Source organism: Urtica dioica, chromosome 5 (assembly GCF_054948205.1).
Source record: "Urtica dioica subsp. dioica isolate 48M chromosome 5, U.dioica_male_clone48M_v1_H2, whole genome shotgun sequence".
In the NCBI taxonomy this organism is placed as follows: domain Eukaryota; kingdom Viridiplantae; phylum Streptophyta; class Magnoliopsida; order Rosales; family Urticaceae; genus Urtica; species Urtica dioica.
This window is the reverse complement of record NC_142760.1, coordinates 481,889-505,717: the sequence shown is the minus strand read 5'-3', so window position 1 is coordinate 505,717 and position 23,829 is coordinate 481,889. Positions and strand designations below refer to the sequence as shown.

Below are 23,829 nucleotides of genomic sequence, written 5' to 3'. Positions count from 1 at the left end.
AAACCTGGAGGATTTTGATCTCGAACTGACTATATAAGTGGACGCTCTTAAGATGAGTAATATATAATTCTAGTAATAAGAAGAGTGCAGTCTTGGATTATTCTGTGGAGTATCCCCAAGGTGACGAATCGATTGAAAAAGAGAAATGATTGTTTTGTCTTTTTAATCGGATTTGTGTGAGCTTCTGTTACTAGGTCCATAGTCCCTGATTCGACTCTGATAAAGATGGATAAGAACTCTCTAGTAATAATGAAGATTATTATTACAATCTCACAACTGTAAATTGTCTAGCAGCATTCATTCGGAAATTTGTCTATTTACCAAATTAAATATTTATTGTGTAATTAATTATTTACTGTTGGATCAAGTAAATAATTAGTTGAATTTTAAGGGTGCCCTCATGAACAGTGTAAAATTCGAAAATTCCTTGACCCATGACATTGAGTTGGGCGCCTACATTGGGCATTAATTATCCAATATTTTCTCTTTGATTAGTTGCTAGATTTTTATGGTAACTATACAAATAAGAGAGAGAATAATAAAGGTTGAGATATTCTCTCTCCATTAAATAAGAAAATAAGATATTGTAATTTATTTTCTCTCATAATTAATCTCTTAATATCTAGGAAAATAATGATGGTAGAGATATTCTCTCCATTAATAAGGAATAAGATATTGTTCTCATTATTCTTAAATATCTAGATTCCTTAAATAAAGGAAAGAAATAAGTAAATAGAATATCATAGATTTTGATCTGATGAATGAGAGAAAAAATTCCAATGGTTCGTGCTTAACTACAAAATATGAAAGAATAAAGGAGAATAAAATATCTATACGAGCTTCCTAGAATATCTCTATTCTACCACTATAAGTATGGGTCAAGGAGAATACAATAGACACATAGGAAGAAGTCCAAAAATTCGCCCATCACACCTAGTGTGGCCGAATTCTTCTCTCTCCCTCTCCCTCGGAATTCATGATTCCAATCCCAAAAACATGACAAGACTTGATCTCTAAATCAGAGTCGTGAGATAACGAGTGAGCCCACACTTTCTTCTTATTCAATCCGGAGAATACATTTCGAAAGATTACAATATCATCTCTTGAGATCTAAACGACAAGATTCATGTTGTCGTTCCCGAAGTGAAGATCGGAGCTAAAGCTACAAGATTGAGTTATTGGAGCTCAAAACGGGATCTTGAAGAACTCGATTGAAGAGTCAGTAACAGATTGTCAAACATGTAAGTAATCTGAAAACTCGTCTTTTAATCAGGTTCTTGAATCGCTCCCTCAAATCTAGCTCTATTATATTCAAATCTACAAATCTAGATCTAGTTTATGTAATCGTATAAATAATTAGCCTGTTAGCGTAATTATTTATTTTCCACACGATTATAGGGATGTCTAATTCCCAACATTAGCACCTTTTGTTCTCAACCTAGACTCTTATATTCCCCTTACTTGTCCTTTTGTGGCAAAAAGGACAAGTCTTTTTGGTTGAGTGTTTTTTTGTTGGGTAGTAATAGCTAGGCTTCGAAGAATGATGTACTTCTTTTTTGCTTGAACATGATGGTATTGATGATTATTAGTTTTTGCTCGAAACACTCTGAGTAGTGTATGTTTGTTTTGCCAAAAATTACCAAAGGGGAGATTGTTGGATTCTCTGTGGCATGGTTTATTTGGCAAAATAATTTTTATTAAAGTTCTTCGAGTGAAGCTGCAAGAAGTTGTTCAAGACCCGGGTTACTTGATCTACACTATTCGCTCGCTCAAACTAAAACTAGAAACTTCCTGTTTTTCAGCTTAGAATATATTGGGTATCTATTATCAGATTTTTAATTTCCAATTCTGAGAGATTCGCGAGAGATTTGAGCCTTGATCTAATTAAGCTCATTTGGGGTCGAATTAGGTCATTGTTTTTTTAGGTAAATTACGTCGCCTTATACCTTTAGCTAGTCTCTCTACTCTGGAGATCTTCATCAACAACTAGCTATTGGTGCTTGCAACTTTCTGAGTCATTCATTGATCAGAGTTTGTAAGTGCTTGTGTTTGCATTGACGTGCTTGGTAATCTTCAGGAGAAGATTGGGTGAAGCAGAGAGATGGAGTCTTTAATCTGAGGAGAGCTCGGATCTACATCCACTGGAGAAGTTGAAGATGACGGTGTCTGCAACAGGGGTCAAACTTAATATTCTCATTCCTTTGACGATTGATTATAGTAAATTGTTTTCACCCGGATGTATCAGTTCCCCTGAGTAGGATGTTTATACCGAATATGGTTATCAATTCTCGTGTATGTATATTTTATTGCTTTTTGTTTTGATTTGTTGCTTGTTTATCATTTTGATTAAAATTGCTTAAAAAAACAATCAATTGTTGAAATAAAATAAATTAGTCATTACGAAGAACTAGCACCAAAAGCGATGAAATGCGAATAGTATCTTCCATATGCACAACTTATTATCTTCCATATGCTCTCCCTCAAAAGTACGTTTTCAAATTTTTTTTATTATTTAATTATTATATTTAATTAACATAGAAAATTTTCAAATAAATCACTCTAGAAAAAAAAAAAAAAAAAAAATAGCTCCCCCCCTAATTTCTTCCTTGTTCTCGGTCCATAATTTTTTTAATTACATGTGACCGCCAATATTTAAATACTACTGTTTATGCCGTATACCAGTAACCTGACGATATGTGGTGTACACCCATCAAAAATATACTTGGCAAGACCTTGTCAAAAGGAAAGAACTTAAGGCAACTCATTAAAATGGCATAATATTGTAAATACTTGAAAAACTATTCTCATGATTTTTTTTTAATTAATTATAGCCCCTTCATACAATGAGGAGGACCTAGGCTCAACTCTTAAATGAGAAACCCTAAATTCATATATATTGTTCTTTTTGAAGCTCTCTCGCTCTAATTTCAATGGAGTTTCAGAGATATTATACTCACCTTTTTTTCTTTATACAAGATTTATGCAAAAATAGAATCATGCCCGATTCAGTTTATTTCGATCTCTTAATCCGCAGGCTAAGAACTTCGAATTTATGTTCAAATTTCCAACCGATATAAACAGTAAAGAGCAAATTCATGAGGCTTCATCAATAAATGAATGCTAAATTTAATCAACTTTATGGTAAACTGTATCATCGTACAGTTGTATATGTATTCATTTTATAATAAATCCTAAATTTAATCATCTTTTTATAATGCAATTCTTTTGTCTTAAGAATCACCAAGCATCAGGCCAAAGTCCAAAAATTAATGTTTTTTACGTGAATATTTTTTTCTCTTCCTCCAGTAACCTTTCATGATTTCATATCTTTGAATAATATCCCACGTCGTATGATAAGATCCAATATGGAACGACGTATAATAAATCAATATAGAATAGCATGAGGTAATATAAATTAAATAATATTTCTAGCATATATAGTATTGATGATACTATTTTCATTTTCTATATATGATGCATATTAAACAATCAAATTCACAATAAAGCCTGCTCAAGAGTTCACATAAGTGAAATATTTCTTTTCTAGCATATAGTAGTTCTCATATACATATATTACATCCCACAGGGAACAAATAATATTAAATATTTTAAATTAAAAATGCCCCTAGTAGTTATATGTACAAGAGTACACTGATACAACTTTTATTATTATTTTTATGACCATAAACTACATATATACTGCGTTAAACATGATGGCATGGAACAACTGTAACAAAAAAAAAATAAAAAATAAAAAATAAATCACGGGCTTCAGTAATTAGCAGTGATCAATATTAGACAAATATTTATAGGAAAATTGACAACAATAATATCATTTGCTTGATAATTATATAAAAAAATCAATCAAAACTCAAATATTGATATATCTAATGTTAAATCGATCACGAACTGGTTGATTCTCTAACACATTTAATCACGAATTGATTGATTTCGTGACATATTTAATATTAAATGGACCAATATTTAAATTTTTATTAATTTTTTATAAGTGATAAACAATTGATATTATTGCTGTCAATTTTCTAATTTCATTGCGTGTGCAATTTTCTAGTTTCTACTCTACTAAAAAATGAATAAAAATCGGAAAAAAAAAAAAAAAAAAAAAAAAAAAAAAAAAAACACTAAGCGATAATCATGAGCATATATATGGTGAGGAGGGTCAGAGAGTCTTACATGAAAAGTGAAGAGCCAAATGTAGCCAAGGACAACCCACCAGCAATACTCATCTCATATCTCAGCTTTATTTAACTTTTTATTTATATATATATATATATATATATGTATATATATATATATGTATGTACATATGATATAATAAAAATAAGAAGCCAAGGAATGGTGTAAATTAATGCCGGCAAGTCATCCTTGGCTGCATTCTCACTCTCTACCTCTTCATGCAAAGACTCGTCGACCTAGCTAGCAATAATTAATTAATTGATGCATTATTAACTATTGAATATATAATTTGTATATGTAATGTGTGTGTAAATCTCATAGATTTGCTTCTTCTTCTTCTTCTCTACTTATCATAGAATTGTGCCCTTATATAGATAGGACTGCTGGTCATAAAATGGTGTGGTGGACATTATTATTATTCTCATATCTATATGTATTCCTTGACTTTCAATTTTTTTTTTTAATATAAATATATAAATGGGTGTGTGGATATGATTGGTTAGTGTATGATACAAATTTCTTTTTTTTTTTGTTGGTCCATTTGATATTGAAAAGAATATATATCAGAAATGATTAATATATTTTTTAGAGCTAGAATAAAATTATGTTTCAGTGATGGTCCGGAATCAAATCTTTTGTGCCCATCTTTACCTTTACATAGAATCCATTTGATATATATCCATATCCAAGAAATTAATCAATACTCCAAGAGTTTACAACAAAACAAAAAAAAAAACAAAGTTCAAGAATTGTATATAATTACAATAGGAAATATAGATAAATGTAGGGAGAAAGTGCTACTAATTGAGGCTATTATTTATTTATTAATTTATATTTACTATGTCACATTAATCCATTTATCAAGTAATATTCTTATTTCTTATTCAAAAATACGCAAATCACATTATTAATGAACAGTCCCCCTTTCAACTATTTTACAAATTATTTTCATATAATGGGGCAAGAGCTTAGATTTTGGCGTATAAATACAATTAGCACTGGAGTGTCATCGCAAATTAGTATACATATCACACTTTATTCATCTATGCTAAAAGCTTGCTCTCTGCTTTGATGAAATCCTGACTAATAATGTCGTCTAATTAACTAAACATCACATTCTTAATTCTAATATAACGTTCACATTATATATATATGTGTGTGTGTGTGTGTGTGTGTGTGTATATATGTGCATTATTTCCTATCAAGTCCTTGTCCTAGTTGTAATCCAAATGATTGTTCAAGATAAGCTGGACTACCCTACTACTTGTTATAATGCTATTTTGGTCCATTGCGATTGATTCCCTTCAAACCAAAATAAATCCAAGAACATGACTTGAAGTGATCAACACGATCATATTTATCTATTCATTTCATTTTATAACATTATATAATAAATATTAAATTTCAGCTTATTATAAAGCTGCAATGAACGTCTCAATCCAATGAAACTTGAACCAATCTTATATAAATATTAAATTTCAGCTTATAATAAAGCTGCAATGAACGTCTCAATCCAATGAAACTTGAACCAATCTTGGAGAGATCATGTCTTTATGTCGTAATATATAAGTTTTTCACAATATTAGTATAATTAGAGTTCATTTCTCGCGCACTATTGACTTAACTGTTAAGATATATATGCGTCTTCTCAGCCGAATCAATTTCACTACTACTCACGTTTAAGATCCGTGGGTTGCTGCGGATATTTTATTTTATTATAAGCTAAATAATACTAGTATTTGCACAAATGTATACCGTAAAAAAATAAAATAAAAAATAATTGAGAGAAATTAAAAAAAATTGAATAATTATAATTTTTTGAACTCCCATGTCAATTTATATTAGTGAAACAATCTATTGTAAGATATTGTCTTAGTCCGTATTTTAATATATATATATATACACACACACACACACACCGAGCATTGTTAAAAGAACCAAATAATGTTTTATAAAATAGACCATAAAATTATCAAGCCAAAATGGCCAATGACCAATTGTGCTATAAAATATGAGTTATTACATATGTTTATATGTAAAAACAGAATAAAACATTATAAACAGCGATCTATTAATATTGCATAAAAAGTAATATGGTCTTTATTTGAATGTTTTACTATAAAATAAGCTGCACAGGTTTTAGGGCTCAGCAAATAAAAGATGTGGTTTATTTTGGTTTGGCAAATTAAATTCGTTTATGTTGTCATAATATATATGTTTTCATTGGTTATGTTATTATTATTATTTTATTTTTTATAAAAGTTGGCAAAGACTTTCAATAAATAATGAGTATGAAACTCAAAAGTACAAACATCTTACATTTATTAATTTTTTAATAAGATAAAATGAGACTTCAAAACAACAATGATTCAATTCTAAAATTGGATAAAAACATATTGTGTGGAAACTTTCGATGACTGTAATATAAGCCACACTAAAATTGGAGCAACTCATTAGCTCTTTCAAAAAATTCTCAAAAGGTTAGTGAACGAATTAAAGTGCTCGAGGACTATCAATCGTGATAAAAGACGTTCGAGTGTTTGCATCGTCAAAAGACTAGCAGAAAACTCGAACTAAGTACCAAACATATGACTAAGTCATATTTGGAACACAAAAATCACCCTAATGTAGTGGACAAAACATCAAAACTTAACATCCTAAATAATGTAAAAGATAAATTAAGTTAAAAACTTAAAACTAACATCTTCTCTGAAAAAAAAAAAAAAAAAAAAAAAAAACCCACCACCACAAGAAACAACAAACACCACTAACGCACGTGGGGAGTCACCGCGGAACGGGCCATGGAGCCAAGGGAAACGGAGGGAGATGATGACCGTAACGATGTTGTCAAGATGGTCGGAGATGGAGGCGGCGAAGATGAGAACGAATCTGTGCACCGTTGGGATGGGGGGAGGCGGAATCTGGCGAGACGGGAGAGACTAAAATCCGGCGGGAATATCGTGAAATGCTCCAAAAGTTATGGTTTAAAGAAGGTTATCGACACCTCCATCTCCCCTTGAGTTTCTTGTGACTCAATTTCCAAAACTATGTTTGACCATGTGAATTGACGCCTCAAATTTATACATGCTCTCCAATGGCCATTGCATTCTTAGATTTTGTTGCAACAGAGTCGTTGGGCCAAGTCTACATCTTCCGAGAAGATTTCTTTGCCTAATCCGAGCATGGTGGACAACGGTGAAATAAAAAGGAAATTAATCGATCCATTGTATTTTTTAATTTTTTATTTTACAAATTAGTGATCTAAAAAAAGGTGACTATCGTATTGACCCAAATTCCAATGTAAACAAATTAACCGTCGAACACGATATTTTTTATTTTGATTTGCAAATATATATATATATATATATATATATATATATATATATATATATATATATATTTATTACAAAACAAATCCTTATTTTTTTGTTTTGTAAATATAATAATAAAAAAAACAAAATATTGAAGAAAAGAAAGAAAAATACTATTTTATCCTCGATTGTTTAACACCCACCGGATTGAATGTTGCAATCTAAGAGTATAAGGTCGATTTTGTAAGATTTCAAACATGAAAGAGTGAATCTTTATTTGTGTCAAAATTGAGGGGGGAAATATGTAATTAATCCTATTGTTTATCTTTCACACGGTTTGGAGTAGTTATCCATCATCATTATTACAAGTCCAAGAAGAGAAAAGATATTTGGGCCTTTGAGCTCCTACGCCATAGCATCACACGAGCCTCTACCAAGAAGCCTTTGGGTTTTGACCCAACATAACCACAACGTTTGCCCATGGCAAATTAGTGCATTTGCCCATGACAATCAATCAATCAATAATAATAATAATAAAATTAATAAAAAATTACTTTGATTTAAAAAGGAAATTGTCACGTATAAAATATTTATCACAAAATTATCTTTCTTGAAGTCCACATATTTATTTTAAAATTTGTTCAATATTTTGGCTTAGTTTAACTTTGTTTACTATTTTATTCATAAAAAACAGTTTTTACATTTTGAAAAAACAAACTATTCGATTAAAATCAATTTAAAAGGATTTTTTGGCAACGTATCATTGAAAACTATTCTTCGAGGCTCCATTTGGCTATCATTTGGCGGGGATGCAACGTCTCTGTCTTTGAAAGGGTGGGGTGTTATGCAAGAATGGAGCCTATGTTCTCGGCGAAGAACGTCAGAGCTCATAGGCTAGGCTGCAACAAACTTTAGGAGTTTAGAATACGACGACCCATTTTTGTTGGGATTTGTTTTTTATTTTGCGTTTGTTTGTTCTTCCTGCTTATTTGGTTGTTTTTTTGGTCTATGTTACTAGTAAATACTTTATTTTGTTGTTTAGTTTTTTATCGGTTCAAGTTTGATTGGAGACAGAATAGTTATAATTCCCCTACCTAGTCTGAGTTACTATTAAATTTTGATCTATACAGACAGAAGAATCATTTTCTTCATGGTCTTCGGAATCCGGATTTATCCATCTGTCACTTTGGATATTTTGAAATAGACTTATGTTTGCTCGATTTGTATTGTGATATTTGATTTCCTTTTTGCTTGAAGTATGCACAAAATGAGCATTTAAGTCTTTGGTGTACCATGTGAGATGTTATTCTCTTCTTGTATTTGAGAGTGCTTTATCCTATTATTTTTTAAAGCTCCCCACATTCTTTTTAATATATATATATATATATATATATATATATATATATATATATATATATATATATATATCTTTGGACTACTAGATAGAATATCAGTTATTTATTGTTCGAATTGAATTTTTAATCTGTAATGATTTTAAATTTAAGAGTGCGATTAAAATCACAATTCCCAAGTTTAGGTATTCTATACCTAAAATGAAATGAAAAAAAAAATTCATTGAAATTTTAGTTTTTTCTGTATTTTAATAATATATTTCTTTACAAAACCTTTTGCATAAAAGGAAGAAAATAAATTGAAAGAAAATAGTTTCCAAGTCAAATTCAATGGGGTCATTAAGATTTTCATGGCGCTAGAATTTGCAACCAAACGAATATGATAGAAAACAAATTTATAACCTTTAAAAACAACTATTTTAAAATAAATTACGGAATAAAAAATATTAAATATTATGTTCGTACTCGGACCATTCAATCCTTAATTATAATATATATTTTGTATCCAGAAATTGAGGGAGCCAAAGTGATCATAAAAAAAAGAGTGAAGGTATAGCAAGTACAATTTCATTAGCATATATGTGAAAGTTCATACACACAGATTTGACTAATTGATTAACATCACAAACCAAGCCTGGTTGATGAGCTAACATCAAGTCTTCAACACATACATCCATATATGACATTCAATTAAAATAATCTACAAAGACTTATTCAAAGACAAAGACACACAAAGAAGGAAACGACACACTCCGATCACGAAGAGCTCTCTTTTACGTTTTATTTACTCCAAATACCTGCAATTTCAACAAATTCCTCAATTATTAGTCATCTATCTCTCTGGATCTCGGAAAGTAAAATATAAAATGAAAAAATAAAAAAAATCGAACCAGAGAGGATGACGATCTAATCGCTGTCGCTGCTGCTGGAATCGTGGCCGTCCTTCTTCTTCTTCTTGTCCTTTTTGTCCTTCTTGTCTTTCTTCTTGCCGTCGTGGCCGTCGTGGTGGCCGTCGGATTTGGAGGCGTCGCCTTGGCCGGTGACCTTGTCTTTGATCTTCTCCATGAAACCTTCCTTCTTCTCGCCGTGGTGCTCCGCCGCCTTGTGGTGCTCCGCCTCCTTCCGGTGCTTCTCTTCCTCCTTGTGCTTGTCGCCTCCTCCGATGTGGAGCGTCTCTCCGATCTTGTTCATTATTCCCGCCATTTTTTTCTTATCTGAATCGGAATTTGGTTCGAAATCGCTTTGTGTTTGTGTGATAATGAGATGAGATGAGATGAGATGAGTAAGAGGCGTTTGCTTTCCCTTTTTTATAGGCTGATATTGCAAATGACGAAGGAGCGTCAATTGCGTGTGGTCATTTACGATAATGCCCTTCCTTAATGGACGTGGACGTGGACGCGGCGATGTTTTAGATATGGCCGTCCTTAAGTTAAATTTTTTGAATTTAATAATCATAGCTAAAAATATCACAAGTCGAGTTGTGGATAAGACGTGCTTCCCGAAATTAAATATATTAATTGTGTGGTTATATTTAAAAAGAGTGCGAGACACGGAGAGAAAATATCTCTAGCGCTATTATTAACTTTTTTTAAGCGGGTTATTGGCTTTTAATAAAGAAATCAAGAAGATGTCGGCCATATTTATAAAAAGAAAGGTATATTTGACAGGGCTGTTAATATATAATATAAAGTGAGTGAATAATTTGAAAGTTTATATCCATCATATATATGATAGCATTATTAGCATTCATTAGTTTACTATAATAAGCAGATATCATAGTGATGAAATCAAATTTCGAATAATAAACATAATTCTCTTAAAATTGTAAAACGCAGGAAATAAAGATTGTCATGAATTAGTATATGTCAGACTAAATGGTCTAATATCAGGAAAGATATGTTATAATACATTGATGAGAAGTATGTTAAGCGATTGAAATAAAATAAACTGAAAGTTTACAACGCATCTTCAACTTTCTATTTGGAATGTGGAACTTCGTAATATAACAAGTAATATATGAAATTAAAAAAATAAATGTATTCTTAAATTCTGCCATTAAAAATTATTACATAAAAAAGAGAGTAAATCTAAAGTATGGGACCATAAAATGGAAAGAAAGATTTCACATGGGCCTGGCAAGTGTACATAAAGTCAAACTGACTCACTCTCATATCATGGCATGGGATTCGCAAAAGGAAAAAGTTCTCTTGTTATTATCATTCACTTTATTCGACCCACCATCAACGTGTACGGTCCACATTTTTGCCGACAAACTATACATTGTTTTTTGTCGCCTTCCCATAATATCTCTTCTCTCTATTATAATATCAATATAAACACACAACACGACAAATAAATGTAATTTGTGAAAAATCTTTATGAAGTCATAATGCCACAAGGTAGTTTAGTGGTAAATTAATCTCCTTTTTATTTTTTTTTAAATCTACGCACTAATTATATTGTGAATTCTAATGGTCCATATGGTAGTAATGGACTTAATATTGTGAATTCTTCCTTGGTAGGAGTAAAACTCTATTTTGCGTAATTAAATTAAGGAAAAATTACAATAACTCTTCTTAGACTCTAGTCTAGATAACAAAGCGCTCACTCATTTCAAAAAAATCACAAAAAATTCTTTGAATTTTAGTTTTCTTTGATTATTGCCCCTTCCATCAATATTCTCAGTTACCATCTATCAATAGTGCGCGTTTTACTCACGTGAGACTTCGAATAAGGGTATAATTGTATTTTCAATATATTTATTGAAAAATAATAAATAAAAAATAAAGCTCAAAATATCTATTGATTGAAATCCACATATATACCTTGAAAATAAAAAGCTTCAGTTAATAATGGCGGATTACGTCGGATAAGAATAACCACACTGAAAACCATAAACAAAATCCCAAATTCAACTATTACATTTAATAACTACAAAAAAAATATATGTATATATAAAATAATTGATGAATCTAAGAAGAAATTAGGGTATCTAGATTCACGTTGTACAAGAAAAAGATGATGACTTCGAAATTAGATAAGATTATAACACATTACAATCGAACATCAAAGAATTAGATTGCAAAAGGATTCGATTAGTACAATCGAACGATCTCCAAGAAAAAAATATCTCTCTGACTGAAGACACACTCTCTCTCTCTGGAAAGTACAAATGGCTCTTCATTAACTCATTTCCTCACCATTGTCTCCTTCCCCTAATCTCAAACACTCATTAAACTCTAGTTTCCTAATCCGGTCCCACCACCGCCACCATTGCCGCCGCGTGAAGACAGGAAACTTGCAGTGCTTGTCGTCGTCATTCCCAGAGCGGAACTTCGTTGGAGGAAACTCGCTGAAGTCGAGCGACTTCGTGGAGCTCCCCCCGTTCCCTCTCCCTTTGGTTCTCTTCCCCGCCGCAATCCTCCCGCTTCAGATCTTCGAGTTTTGGTACCGGAGCGGCAGTCGAGTTGAAGACCGCACTCCTCCAGACCGCCCTCGCGTTAAAGACGAACTCGCCGGAGCGGCAGTTCGCGGCAGAGCAAATCCTCGGCGAGCAGAGCTCCAGTGGAGGCTCGATCAACGATGAGGTGACATTGTTGTTGTGCCAACACTCGAGGACGAGGTTGTCTTCTCTGATTCTGTAGGTTGAGAGCTTTGACGAAGCCACGACGATGAATCCTTTTTCCTTTAGGAAGCGCCGTTGATGTTGATGTTGAAACTCAATTTATGGTATTTACAAAATAAATATTGAAACTACAATTATACTCTCATTCGAAGTCTCACGTGACCAAAACGTGCACAATTACTGAATGGTAATTGAAAAATGTTGATGGAGAGGACAATAATAAAAAAAAAAAAACCGAAGTTCAAATATTTTTTTTGTGTTTTTTTTTTTTTTTTTTTTTTTTAAATAAGGGGGACACTTTGTCACTGGATCCAGAGTCAGGGAGAATTGTTGTAATTTGTCCTTAAATTAAATTAATGATATTGAGTAATTTTTAATGTTTACTCAAGAATCCGAATCTCAAAATATATATAATGGAAAAGGAATTTATATTATTTTATCAGCGTGAGTTCAAAAAGCGAATATTGAATCAAGTGGCAATTTTCCACGAATATAATTTTTCGGTTGTTATTATTTATTACTTAATAGTGACAATGCCACGTGAAACAAAATTATAACATCTGCAAGGAAATGAATGATAATCCCCGAGCTGATTTTTCTATTTGGCTTCATTCAAATTGACCGGTTTCAATGAATTTCCTTATTAAATTTCTGGGAACTTTCTTAAACTTAAAGCTGTAGGACTTTCTATCTTAGACGTGGCTTTACTTTAAGACAAAATTTGATTAAAGGCTACATCATCACAATAATAAAGTTACACATGGCTTTATTCTAGCTGGTATTGTAGATCGTAACTTGTGGAGTTGTATAGCGAGTAAATAAATAAGGACCCATAAAATAAATAAAGAGAGATTACTTTCAATTCACCTAAAAAAGTTATGAAACTGTAAAGTTCCCCACTTTAATGGGAAAAAAAAAATACATGAATAATGATGAAAGCAGAATACAACGAAGGAGAAATTTCATTAATTGGACTCAATAATTGATTAGATATCAAGATTAGACTTTAATTTTAAAAAATATCTAAAAAAGACTTTTAACCCAAAATCGAACAAAAATACCCTTCTGAACCCTATACATCTCTCACTCTTCATTTTTATCATTTCAATCTTCTCTCCCACACTCAAATCCACTCAAATTTACTCAAATCCTCTCTACTTAAGCGGATTTCGAAAGAATCATGGGTAAGATTATTAACTTAATCATTTTTACAAAGTTTATGATTGTATATGATAGAATGTAGCAATAAAAATCGATCAGATCTGAAAACATAGTCCAAGATCCGGGTTTTAACTTTTTTGTACGATGGTATAGGATATGGTAGGATGAGATTTAACTTTTTTGTACGCTGAAATTTGAAAAAAAAAATTACGGTCTATACGATGCTGTATGATAGATAAGCTAATTTTGCATAGTTTGATTGTTTTTTTTACAGTTTTTGTCATGGTTAACGGCACTTGGGAGAAGGAAGGACACCTATGGATTTTCACCAATGCATATACGCGTGCATTCGAAGTTCCTAAAGAGGTAACGTACACGGAGTTAGTAGATTTTTTATACGAGAAGCTAGAGTTAGACAGATTTGCGTTCGACTTAAAACTCGAAGTCCCATACACAATCAGTACAATTCCGCTGGGTCCTGCCGTTTTGAAGGACAATGGTGATGTTTCGTATTTTATGAAGCACAAATATCGTAATAGATTTTCACTTTGTGTAAGTTTGGTACCGAAACAGATCATTGCGCCTATTGCATATCGAGGAGTATGTAAAGGGTAAGATGTGGAAGTTGGAAGGGTGTCTCGCAATGAACCGAAGAAGAGACGGAATACTCTTGTTATCGAGGATCGACAAAATGATCCTATAATTGAAAACAAAGACGGTGGCTGTGACGATGACTTGTTTAACGAGTACAATGGTGTCGAAAACGGTGACGAAGTATACAAGCGTTATAGAGATTGTAATCACAACAGTGACGAATATGATGGACACAATAGTGACGAAGGTGATGAATACAAAGTTGGCGAAGATGATGAATACGAAGGTGGTGAAGGTGATGAAGAAAATAGTGACGGATATGATGGAGATAACAATGGTAGATGTGAAGAATTTGAAGAATTTGCCAATCCAGAAGAATATGAAGAGTTTGTGGAAACGTTTACAGTACCAACGGGTCATTGTGAACCATCGGGTCAATGTCAGCGTGAGCCTCCGATGATCGGATCACCTATCGTTCCTTATTCATGGAAAACACCCGAGTTCACCGCCGATGATGATGTTGTGTGAAATTTGTGATGATTTTTTAGTTTTTTTGTTTGATGTGTGAATGGCTTTCATTAAATATTGATCTAGTTTTTGTATAGGGAATGATGATTTGGAGAAGAAATGTCTATTTCTTAATATTACCAAGTTCCGGAAAATTTAAAAAAATGGATGGCGGGTCAAAGAGTCAACAAACCATCTCGACAATATGTTTATAAGGTTCTATTACATACAAAACCAAAAAGATTTAAAAAAAAACATCCGAAAATACAAAATCACGGATAAGGTGGTTATAGAATAAGTCCACGCACCATTTCTTCCTGAACGTTCACATATTGACACTCTGAAGAGTGTCAAATGATTGGTTTAGTACTTTATGCTCGACATACTTCACTGCGAACATCCCGCAATCACTGCTACAACACAAAAATAAGTAAAAGAACTTGTCAAACTTGTCAAAAAACTTATCTAATAAAAGACTTGAAAAAAAAAAAAAAAAACTTGTAAAAAGATTTGTCAACAAAAAGTTGAATAAAATAACTTGTAAAAATAACAAACTTGTAAAAAAACTAGTAAAAAAAAAAAGTTGAATAACATAACTTGTCAAAAAAACTTGTAAAAAAAAAAAAAAAAAAAACTTGTAAAAAAACTTGTAAAAAAAACAAACTTGTAAAATAACTTGTCAAAATAAAAAAACTTGTCAAAAAAAAAAGTTGAATAACATAACTTGTAAAAAAAAACACACTTGCAAAAAAAAAACATGTAAAAAGATTTTTTTTTTTAAAGTTGAATAACATAACTTGTCAAAAATAAACAAACTTGTAAAATAACTTGTCAATAAAAACAAACGTGTAAAAAAACTTATAAAAAAAAAGTTCAATTAACTAGTTGAAAAAACTTTTTTAAAATAACTTGTAAAAAAAAGTAAACATGTTTACCTGTATGCACATTGTGTGACATTTTGATCAACTAGTCATGTCGGGTATGTGAACTTAATTTCACCGTGCTCACTCTCCCGGTAAGACATGCAATGGTTGTTGAAGAAACCGCCTATGGCCACAATCCTAGCAATTGCTCGAGTCCAAGTCTGAATAATAAACATTTTAACAATGATAAATAACCCTTATAATTTAATCAACCACAAATAAACCTAATAATTGTGAATAACATTTTACATACCTCCATCATCTCCGTAAAGTCCGTTTGATTAATCGGCGACTGCATGAGATCCTTTTGGCAATCAAGGACGGTAATGGTCCATGCCTCGATGTTGTTCTGAAATGTGAACCAATGAACGTTCTTGAAGTTCACGACGAACAGGATCTCGCGAGCACCATCCCAAGACAAAATATCGGTGCCCATATTCCCAGTCATCAAGGTAATAGTTGCCCTCATGTCCCGGTCCACGGGTTCGGGCTCCGTCCCCAGCTCAATGGCCTTCTTGATGTTCGCTTCTTCATTTGTGAATCGGCCGTAGACGAGCTGGACCCACCGACAATCCATGACTCGGACGTCTTACCGATATCCGTCGAGAGCTCGTTGGCGAGCCCGAATCATGTGAATTATAGCATCAATATGCTGAGACATAACAAACATATAGCGTTACTTTAAATTAAAAGGGAATGCGAAATATAATAAATAACGTACCGAATCATCGAGAGGCTGGAATACGTCTTTGACCAACTCAAATTTCCCCAAGGCATCTTGAAGAAGAAGGGGAGGTCTTCAACGATGTATAGAAATTTCTGCCACATTTCCTCGATCACTTTGTTGGCCGTTCGGACCGTCTTCATAGCTCATCCATGAGACGAGTGCGTACTCGAGGCGTCCGAATCTTACTCGTTTGCCTCCGATACCAAAATGTATCTCCCCCCGTGTCGTCGCCTCGATCTTCTTTTGAAGGAGAGTATGTATGAGCACCGGTGAAAAATCGAGCTCGCTCTCCGAAAAAAATTGCTCGAACAGAGTTTCGAGGATTCGATCTTTTATCCCGAGCTCATCGAATCTCCTCCGCACCAGCTTCAAGATCCCCGTCCCACCATAGGTGATACGCCCCGGGAATGGGACGTTGTATATGTAGTTCAAATTGTCCTAAAAAAACAACAAAATTAGGTCAGAATCATAATTCATCGTATGACATCGTACAGACTCGTATAGCATCGCATAAACAAAAAATTTGAATTTTTTTTTTAAAACTATCGTATAGCATCGTACGATATCGTACAAGATCGTACAACATCGTACAGCATCGTACGACAAATTTTATTGGAAAAACTTTAACCCATCGTATAGCATCGTACGACATCGTATGACATCGTACAGCTGTATGAATTTCATCGTACGACATCGTACGATGCATGATTCTCATCGTATTTCAGCCCCAATTTTAAACCCTAACTTTGTAAATCCGATAAAAAACAACTCAAATAACCACAAATCAGATACTAAGTCCTAATACCTATTTTGACTATTTTCGATGAGATTTAACAAGAAATTAGTTGAAAAACTCACATTTTTCGACGTTTTGAGAGCTCAGGATTTCCGATCATCACCGCCGCCGTATATTGAAGCTTGTTTATCGTACGCTATTGTAGTATATCGTATTGAATCGTACAGGGTCGTAGTATATATCGTATGGAATCGTACGTTAATTATTTTTAGATAAAAGAGAGATGAGTTGAGCGAGTGAGATAAAGAGAGAGTGAGAGGGAAGTTCAAATTTAAGTCACAGGGGCATTTTTGTCCATTTTCGATACAAAAGTCCATTTTCGGATATTTTAAAACATTAAGATCTACACTTGATATTTAATGTTTTATTAAGTCCAATTAATGAAATTTCTCAATACAATTTCGATTAAAGAGAAAAATGGGATATGGCTAATTTCTAATGTAATCGGAGATTATTTGTACGACTGCTATTGCATTCTTTTTTTTGTGTGTGGATATTAGTCTAAGAGACCTCCTAATAATGTTAAGCACAAGAGAAACAAATTCTGATTAATAATCTCTATTTAACATTCTAAGGATAAATTACAGTAACTTTTCTTGGACTCTAATCTCGGTTACAAAGAGCTCACTTATTCCGAAAAACTCACAAAAAATTCTCAGAACTAGTTTTCTTTAATTATTGCCTCTTCTATCAACATTTCTCAGTTACCATCCATTGTGCGCGTTTTAATCAAGCGAGACTTCAAATGAGAGTATAATTGTATTTTCAATAAATATTTATCGGTCTGCAGATCGACGTTATTTCCCTCATGCGGTACTTGACACGTCTGTGCTCTCCTAGTGAGTTTACTCCTGTTTTTCAAGTATTGATGCGGAGATCTATGATTTATACTCGTTATGAGTTATGAATTACGCCCGAAGGCTTTTTTATTTATCTGAAAGTTTTATACAATGAGAGAGAGAGTAGGCGATTTCCAGCGAGCCTGCGTAACTCTAGGAATGAACTCGCATTATATAGCAAAGGGTGAGAGAATCACACAAAAAAGGCAAAAGGTCAAGTGACCCTTCGCAAAAGCAAACAATAACGGCCTAAACAATTGTCCGACAGAAATAACCTTACAATAATTCATACGTAGTTTTACATCTTCCACGGATGCGTTTTTATCGTGGTGAGGTCCACGCTGAGTAAATAGATTCTACATAATCACTCTACGCCCTTTTGGCGCTTTGTGTGCGTTTTTCCTCCTGTGGGGTTGCTTCTTTTCTTGTCCCTGAGGGCGGCTGCTGACGTTGGTGATGGCGTACCGGTGATCTCGGAGCAGAAAGCGCACCAGTGTTGGACACGTGGTTCTTCCACGTCGCTCATGTCTGAAAGTCTTGAACAGAAGGCGCTCCTAGTGGCCCTTCCGAAGTTGATGGTGTTGTCAAGGATGTTGTCCTTGATCTTGATGATGTCTTTCTCGCTCCTCTGGTCGACTCGGTCCTTGCTGGCAATCGTGATGATCATCCTGTCTGATAAGGCTTCTGCTCTTACCCTGGAGGCTCTGTCAATCCTGGTCAATTCTCTAACGACCGTGAAGATCGAGTCGACTCTGATGTCGGTGAGTCTCGTGTCGTCCACGTCTGCTTCGTCAGTGTTGCTGGCACCAAGTGAGGCGGTTGGCCTGAGCTTGATGTAATGGATCGGAGATACGTATCCGTCTTCGTTCCAGTCGGGGAGGCTGGAAAATATGTCGAGGAAGCACGTCGTCTTCTTCGTAAACCTTTTATACTTCTGAACATTGCAAACAATGCTTTCGTGTAGAAATTCAATCTCCTTGTCGCCAGGGGACACCTCTATCAAGGTTACGAGCCCTAGGTCGAAGCATTTCCTCACAATTTCTGGGGATGTGCCGGCGAGGCATTTGATTCTCGAGATTTCCTTAGAATCTACTGTTTGGACTTTGGCTTGGTGGCCGTTGACCAGCTTCCTGATGACATTTGCGTCTTTAAGGAAAGACTGCAATGTGGGTTGTGGGAACTGTCGTACTGGTTCCTGTAATCTCATTGCCTCAAGGCTTGGGATTGTTCCTAAAGTGGTCGCGAAGGCCTTTGGCCTTCGGCTGAGGGTTTTCTTCTCAGTGGATAGAGAGAGCTTGTAATCTCGCTCTTCTTCAATCGACTTTGAGGGGTTCGTCTTTGAGGTGTTTGCTCTAAGCTCATCAATGGCTGGCTTTTTCTGAGTTTGGGTCTGGGTTTGAGTTTGAACGTTAGGAGGTTCAATCTCATATAGTTTAAAAACTGATGGGGTAATTCCCACCTTTTTCTCTAGGTGATTTATCATCTGGATGTGAGATCCTGCTTGAAGCATGGATTCTTCGTATTTGTCTTTTGTTGCTCTTATTTTCTTCATGATTTTTTCCTTTTCTTTTGGCGTCATGTTTTCCTGCAAAGTAAACACTTCTTCGTTAGGGGTTTCGCATTCTCGTGATCGTTGAGTTCCGTGAGTGAGAAGGTTCTTTTCTGATGTCGTCGCTGCGAACATCATACTCAGTGTCTTTATAGACTTTATCATTGTCCTGTTTTATACTATTTTAGATTTAAAAAAAAAAAAAAAAAAAAACGAACCAGTGAGGATGACGATCTAATCTCTGTCCCTGCTGCTGGAATCGTGACCATCCTTCTTGTCTTTCTACTTGCCATCGTGGCCGTCGGATTTGGAGGCGCCGCCGTGGCCGGTGACCTTGTCTTTGATCTTCTTCATGAAGCCTTCCTTGTTCTCGCGGTGGTGCTCCGCCGCCTTCCTGTGCTTCTCTTCCTCCTTGTGCTTGTCGCCTCCTCTGATGTGGAGCGTCTCTGCGATCTTGTTTATTATTCCCGCCATTTTTTTCGTATCTGAAAAAAAAAGGTATTCTTAAATACATACATACCTCATGTCATATTAGTATTTTTTTCTCGATCTTGTATAGTTTTATAAAATTATTTCCTCCGGAGGGGCTATTATTTCCTGCCTCTAGGGTTTTCAAGTTTTTAATTATTTGTTCGAAAAACCAGATTCTTCTTTCTAGGTTTGCATTCAATAATCATAGCTAAAAATATCCCAAGTCGAGTGTTGTGGATAAGACGTGTTTCCCGAAATTAAATAGAGATGAAATCAAATTTCGAATAATAAACATAACTCTCTTAAAATTTTAAAACGCAGGAAATAATAAGATTATCGTGAATTAGTATATGTCAAGACTAATTGCTCTAATATATCAGGCAAGATACATTATAATAAATTGATGAGAAGTATGTAAAGCGATTGAAATACCCTCTTTCATGGCTTCTATGAAAAATCTGTGTTATCAAAATAGGCTATTTCAAAGTCTATCATGTACGTAAGTTTAAACTAATTTATTCGCATAGTCATTCATCTTATCAATCAATACTTTAAACAGAGCAGTGGCTCAAGAGACTTACTGTCAGATTTCCTCCTGACTCCTGTCCTTCAAGTATTGATCCGAATATCTATGATTTGTATTCGTTCTTTTTATTTAGCTGAATGTTTAATACAATGAGAGAGAGAGAGAGAGAGAGAGAGAGAGAGAGAGAGAGTTGGCGATTTCCTGAGTGAGCCTGCCTAACTCTGGGAATGAACTCGAATTATATAGCGAGGGGTGAGAGAGAGAGTGCAAAAGCAAACAATAATGGCCTAAACAATGTTTAGTAGCCGACAGAAATAAATGGGCGTAGGCCCTATAATAATCCATACGTAGTTTTACTTTTACTTTTACATCTTCTGCGTTTCATCGTGGTGGGGTCCACGTGTAAATAGATTCTACATTATCTCTTTACCTTTTGACGCTTTGTGCGCGTTTTTCCTACTGTGGGGTTGCTCTATCTTGTATTTTCTTTCTATTTAGCTTCATTCAAATGGACCGGTTTCAATGAATTTCCTTATTGAACTCTCTTAAACTTAAAGCTGTAGGACTATTATCTTATTTCTTCCAAAGTTACGTGGCTTTACTTTAAGACAAAATTTGATTAAAGGCTACATCATCATAATAATAAGAGAAAGTTACACATGGCTTTATTCTTAGCGAACTAAATAAAATAAAGACCCACAAAATAAATAAAGAGAGATTACATTCAATTCACCTAATAAAAGTTATGAAACTGTAAAGTTCCCCACTTTAATGGGGAAAAAAAAACATAAATAATGACGAAAGCGGAATAGACAAAATGGGATATGGCTAATTTATCATGTAATCGGAGATTCTTTGTACGAATGTTATTGTATTTTTTTTTTTTTTTTGTGGATATTAGTCTAAGAGGCCACCTAATAATAGTAAGCACAAGAGAAACTCTTAAGCATTAAATACTAGCACAAATTCTGATTAATAATCTCTATTTAACTTTATCACAATAGCGAAAATAACAAAAAATTGTTTGTACATTGATTAATTTGGCAGCTCTGAGTACTTTGATAAAACCACATCAGATAAATTTAGGTGAAAAATCGGCTCAATTTATAGTTAAGGAGAATCAGTCATTGATGAAATGATGGAATCAAGTATGTATGTATGTTTAAATCTTTATACGTAAAGATAATTATGCTATACACGTGGCGTGTGTGGGTTCCGTCACGTGCCTTGCCTTGGTGGAATACACTCTTTTAGAGAGAGAGAGAGAGATTGCAGCGTTGTCCCTAAAGAACTCTCAATCTCCGATTTTTAGGAAGGATTTGAGATGGTGATGGTGGTTCATTGCTCAAATTTACGCGCAACTGAGTTTGTCGTCGTGCTTTCCTAAGAAAAGAAGAAAAAGTGAACTATGGAAATGGAATGATTTTCCCCTGGTACGATCTCTGACGCTCAACATTAGTCTTAATGACATTGTGAGTGAAGTGGCCTTGATTTCTCTATGTTTTGATCTCAAAAGTGTTTTTATGAGAGAAAAAGAGTGAGTAGAAAATTTAGCATGGTTTTGCCCAGAGAGAAAGTAAGTTACCTTAAAATGGAGATAATGCGGTGCTATTTATAGAAGCATGAATGTTGAATTGGTGGGATATGAGTCACCTTGTGGAACCCAGTCGAAGTTGGTCTTAAAAACCTCTCAGATCAGTGTTTTGGGTGAGGGCCACGTGGGCAACTTTATTTGGTCTCCCAATTTTTGGAGGCCGGCGTGAAGAATTGTTGGGCGAGAATAATTTTCAATGGGCGAAAAATTTGTGACGAGTAATTCCTTTGGCAAGGGGCATAAGGGCGGATAGGTTGGAATGGGCTTGGCTAGGAGTTTGCGTGTGGGCCTAAGCTTAGCAGAGATAGTTCAAGATAGAAAACTAAAGTACGATAGAGATAGTTCAAGAGCAGAGTTCAAGATCAAAGATAATTCAAGATAGTTCACTCACGGTCCTCACGTCACGGCTCCCAGCGTGTTACCCTCTCTGCGAACATGAGGTGAGTTATGGGACCATCGAAGATATTCTGCAAGCAAAGAGACCATTATGCCACTTCTGTATATCGTGAAAGTAAACTCAAGTGCAAAGTGTAAAGTAAAGTAAATATACCTAAGATATGCTGAGTATCGCTGTGCAAGTAATGAGGTATTGACGACGAGTTTTGTCCGCGAGTAAATATACTCTTGAATTCGACAAAGTCTCCTTCTCGTGTCGCACCTGCACAACATATCTCAGGTATATTTACTTTACTTTACACTTTGCACTTGAGTTTACTTTCACGACATTTGAAAGTGGCATAATGGTCTTTTTGCTTCCAGAATATCTTCCATGGTTCCATAACTTACCTCCTATTCGCAGAGAGGGTCACGCGATGGGAGTCGTGACGTGAAGACCGTGAGTGAGTTGTCTTGAACAATCTTCGAGTTTGAACTTTGTTCTTGAACTATCGCTGTCGTGTTTTAGTTTTTTTTTTGTCTTGAACTACGTTTTTTGGGCGAGTTCCCTACGTGACCAGGGAGGGAGGCAAGCTTTGCCGAGCCCTTTTGGTTGGGCTTGCTTTGGTGGGCCTTTTCTTTCTCTTGAAGCCTCATCCATTTGCCAAACAGTCACAAACTTGTAATTATTAAAAGTCTGATTTTAATTTATAATTTACGAGCCTCGAATTCTCATCATCATATTCAATTTGATGGAGACAAAATAAGAATTTAATACGAAAATCAAATAGTAGATGAAAACTGCATGATCAAACGATTGATTAGAATTTTTTCATGAAAGTAGTACAAAAATTTATGTTAGAAGTACTGTATGCACGATCGGAAATCAATTGAAGGCCTATTTCGGTGTCACATATGAGAATTTTTTTAGTATATTAAAAATTGGAAAATTGGTATGAAGTAGCCAATTCAAACTATGACTTTTGCAAAATAGCCATAGTTTCATTAGGTATAGCAAAATATCAAATTGAGAGTACTATGATTTTTAATCCTGCCTCGATTAATTTTAATTCAGCCTTCATAAAGCTTACATTCTGTCTTTATAGTTCGTTGATATTAAATTTAATCCAGCCGAGATTAATCTTACTTGTGTTAGTTTACTTATAGTTGACAAACTATGGCTATTTTGCAAAAGCTTAAGTTTTATTGGGCTATATAGCCGCTGGTCCCTTAAAAATTAAATAGTCAGTGAGGTCTTGGGTGTGCAAATTAAATATGTCGA

At 34.2% G+C, this 23,829-nt stretch overlaps 3 protein-coding genes across 4 annotated transcripts; all 3 read right to left on the bottom strand.

The window, feature by feature from the left end:
* Window positions 1-9,411: 9,411 nt before the first annotated feature.
* LOC149394632 (dehydrin family protein) lies at window positions 9,412-10,176 on the bottom strand. Its single transcript, XM_089615435.1, has 2 exons — window positions 9,751-10,176; window positions 9,412-9,657 (listed from the first exon to the last, which is right to left on the bottom strand). The coding sequence occupies exon 1, from the start codon at window positions 10,061-10,063 to the stop codon at window positions 9,767-9,769; it is 297 nt and encodes a 98-aa protein (XP_089471561.1). The 5' UTR covers window positions 10,064-10,176; the 3' UTR covers window positions 9,412-9,657; window positions 9,751-9,766.
* Window positions 10,177-14,947: 4,771 nt separating this feature from the next.
* Window positions 14,948-18,098, bottom strand: LOC149394631 (uncharacterized). 2 transcript variants are annotated; one of them, XM_089615434.1, is made up of 5 exons: window positions 17,256-18,098; window positions 16,392-16,835; window positions 15,924-16,322; window positions 15,683-15,831; window positions 14,948-15,160 (listed from the first exon to the last, which is right to left on the bottom strand). In XM_089615434.1, the coding sequence occupies exons 3-4, from the start codon at window positions 16,245-16,247 to the stop codon at window positions 15,718-15,720; spliced, it is 438 nt and encodes a 145-aa protein (XP_089471560.1). In that variant the 5' UTR covers window positions 16,248-16,322; window positions 16,392-16,835; window positions 17,256-18,098; the 3' UTR covers window positions 14,948-15,160; window positions 15,683-15,717. The 2 variants fall into 2 exon arrangements, with proteins under 2 accessions (XP_089471560.1, XP_089471559.1); XM_089615433.1 differs by having other exon boundaries at window positions 14,948-15,157.
* A 214-nt stretch (window positions 18,099-18,312) lies between these two features.
* On the bottom strand, window positions 18,313-20,826 carry LOC149394630 (uncharacterized). Its single transcript, XM_089615432.1, has 3 exons — window positions 20,634-20,826; window positions 19,800-20,066; window positions 18,313-19,617 (listed from the first exon to the last, which is right to left on the bottom strand). The coding sequence occupies exons 2-3, from the start codon at window positions 19,872-19,874 to the stop codon at window positions 18,397-18,399; spliced, it is 1,296 nt and encodes a 431-aa protein (XP_089471558.1). The 5' UTR covers window positions 19,875-20,066; window positions 20,634-20,826; the 3' UTR covers window positions 18,313-18,396.
* Between the last annotated feature and the right edge of the window lie 3,003 nt (window positions 20,827-23,829).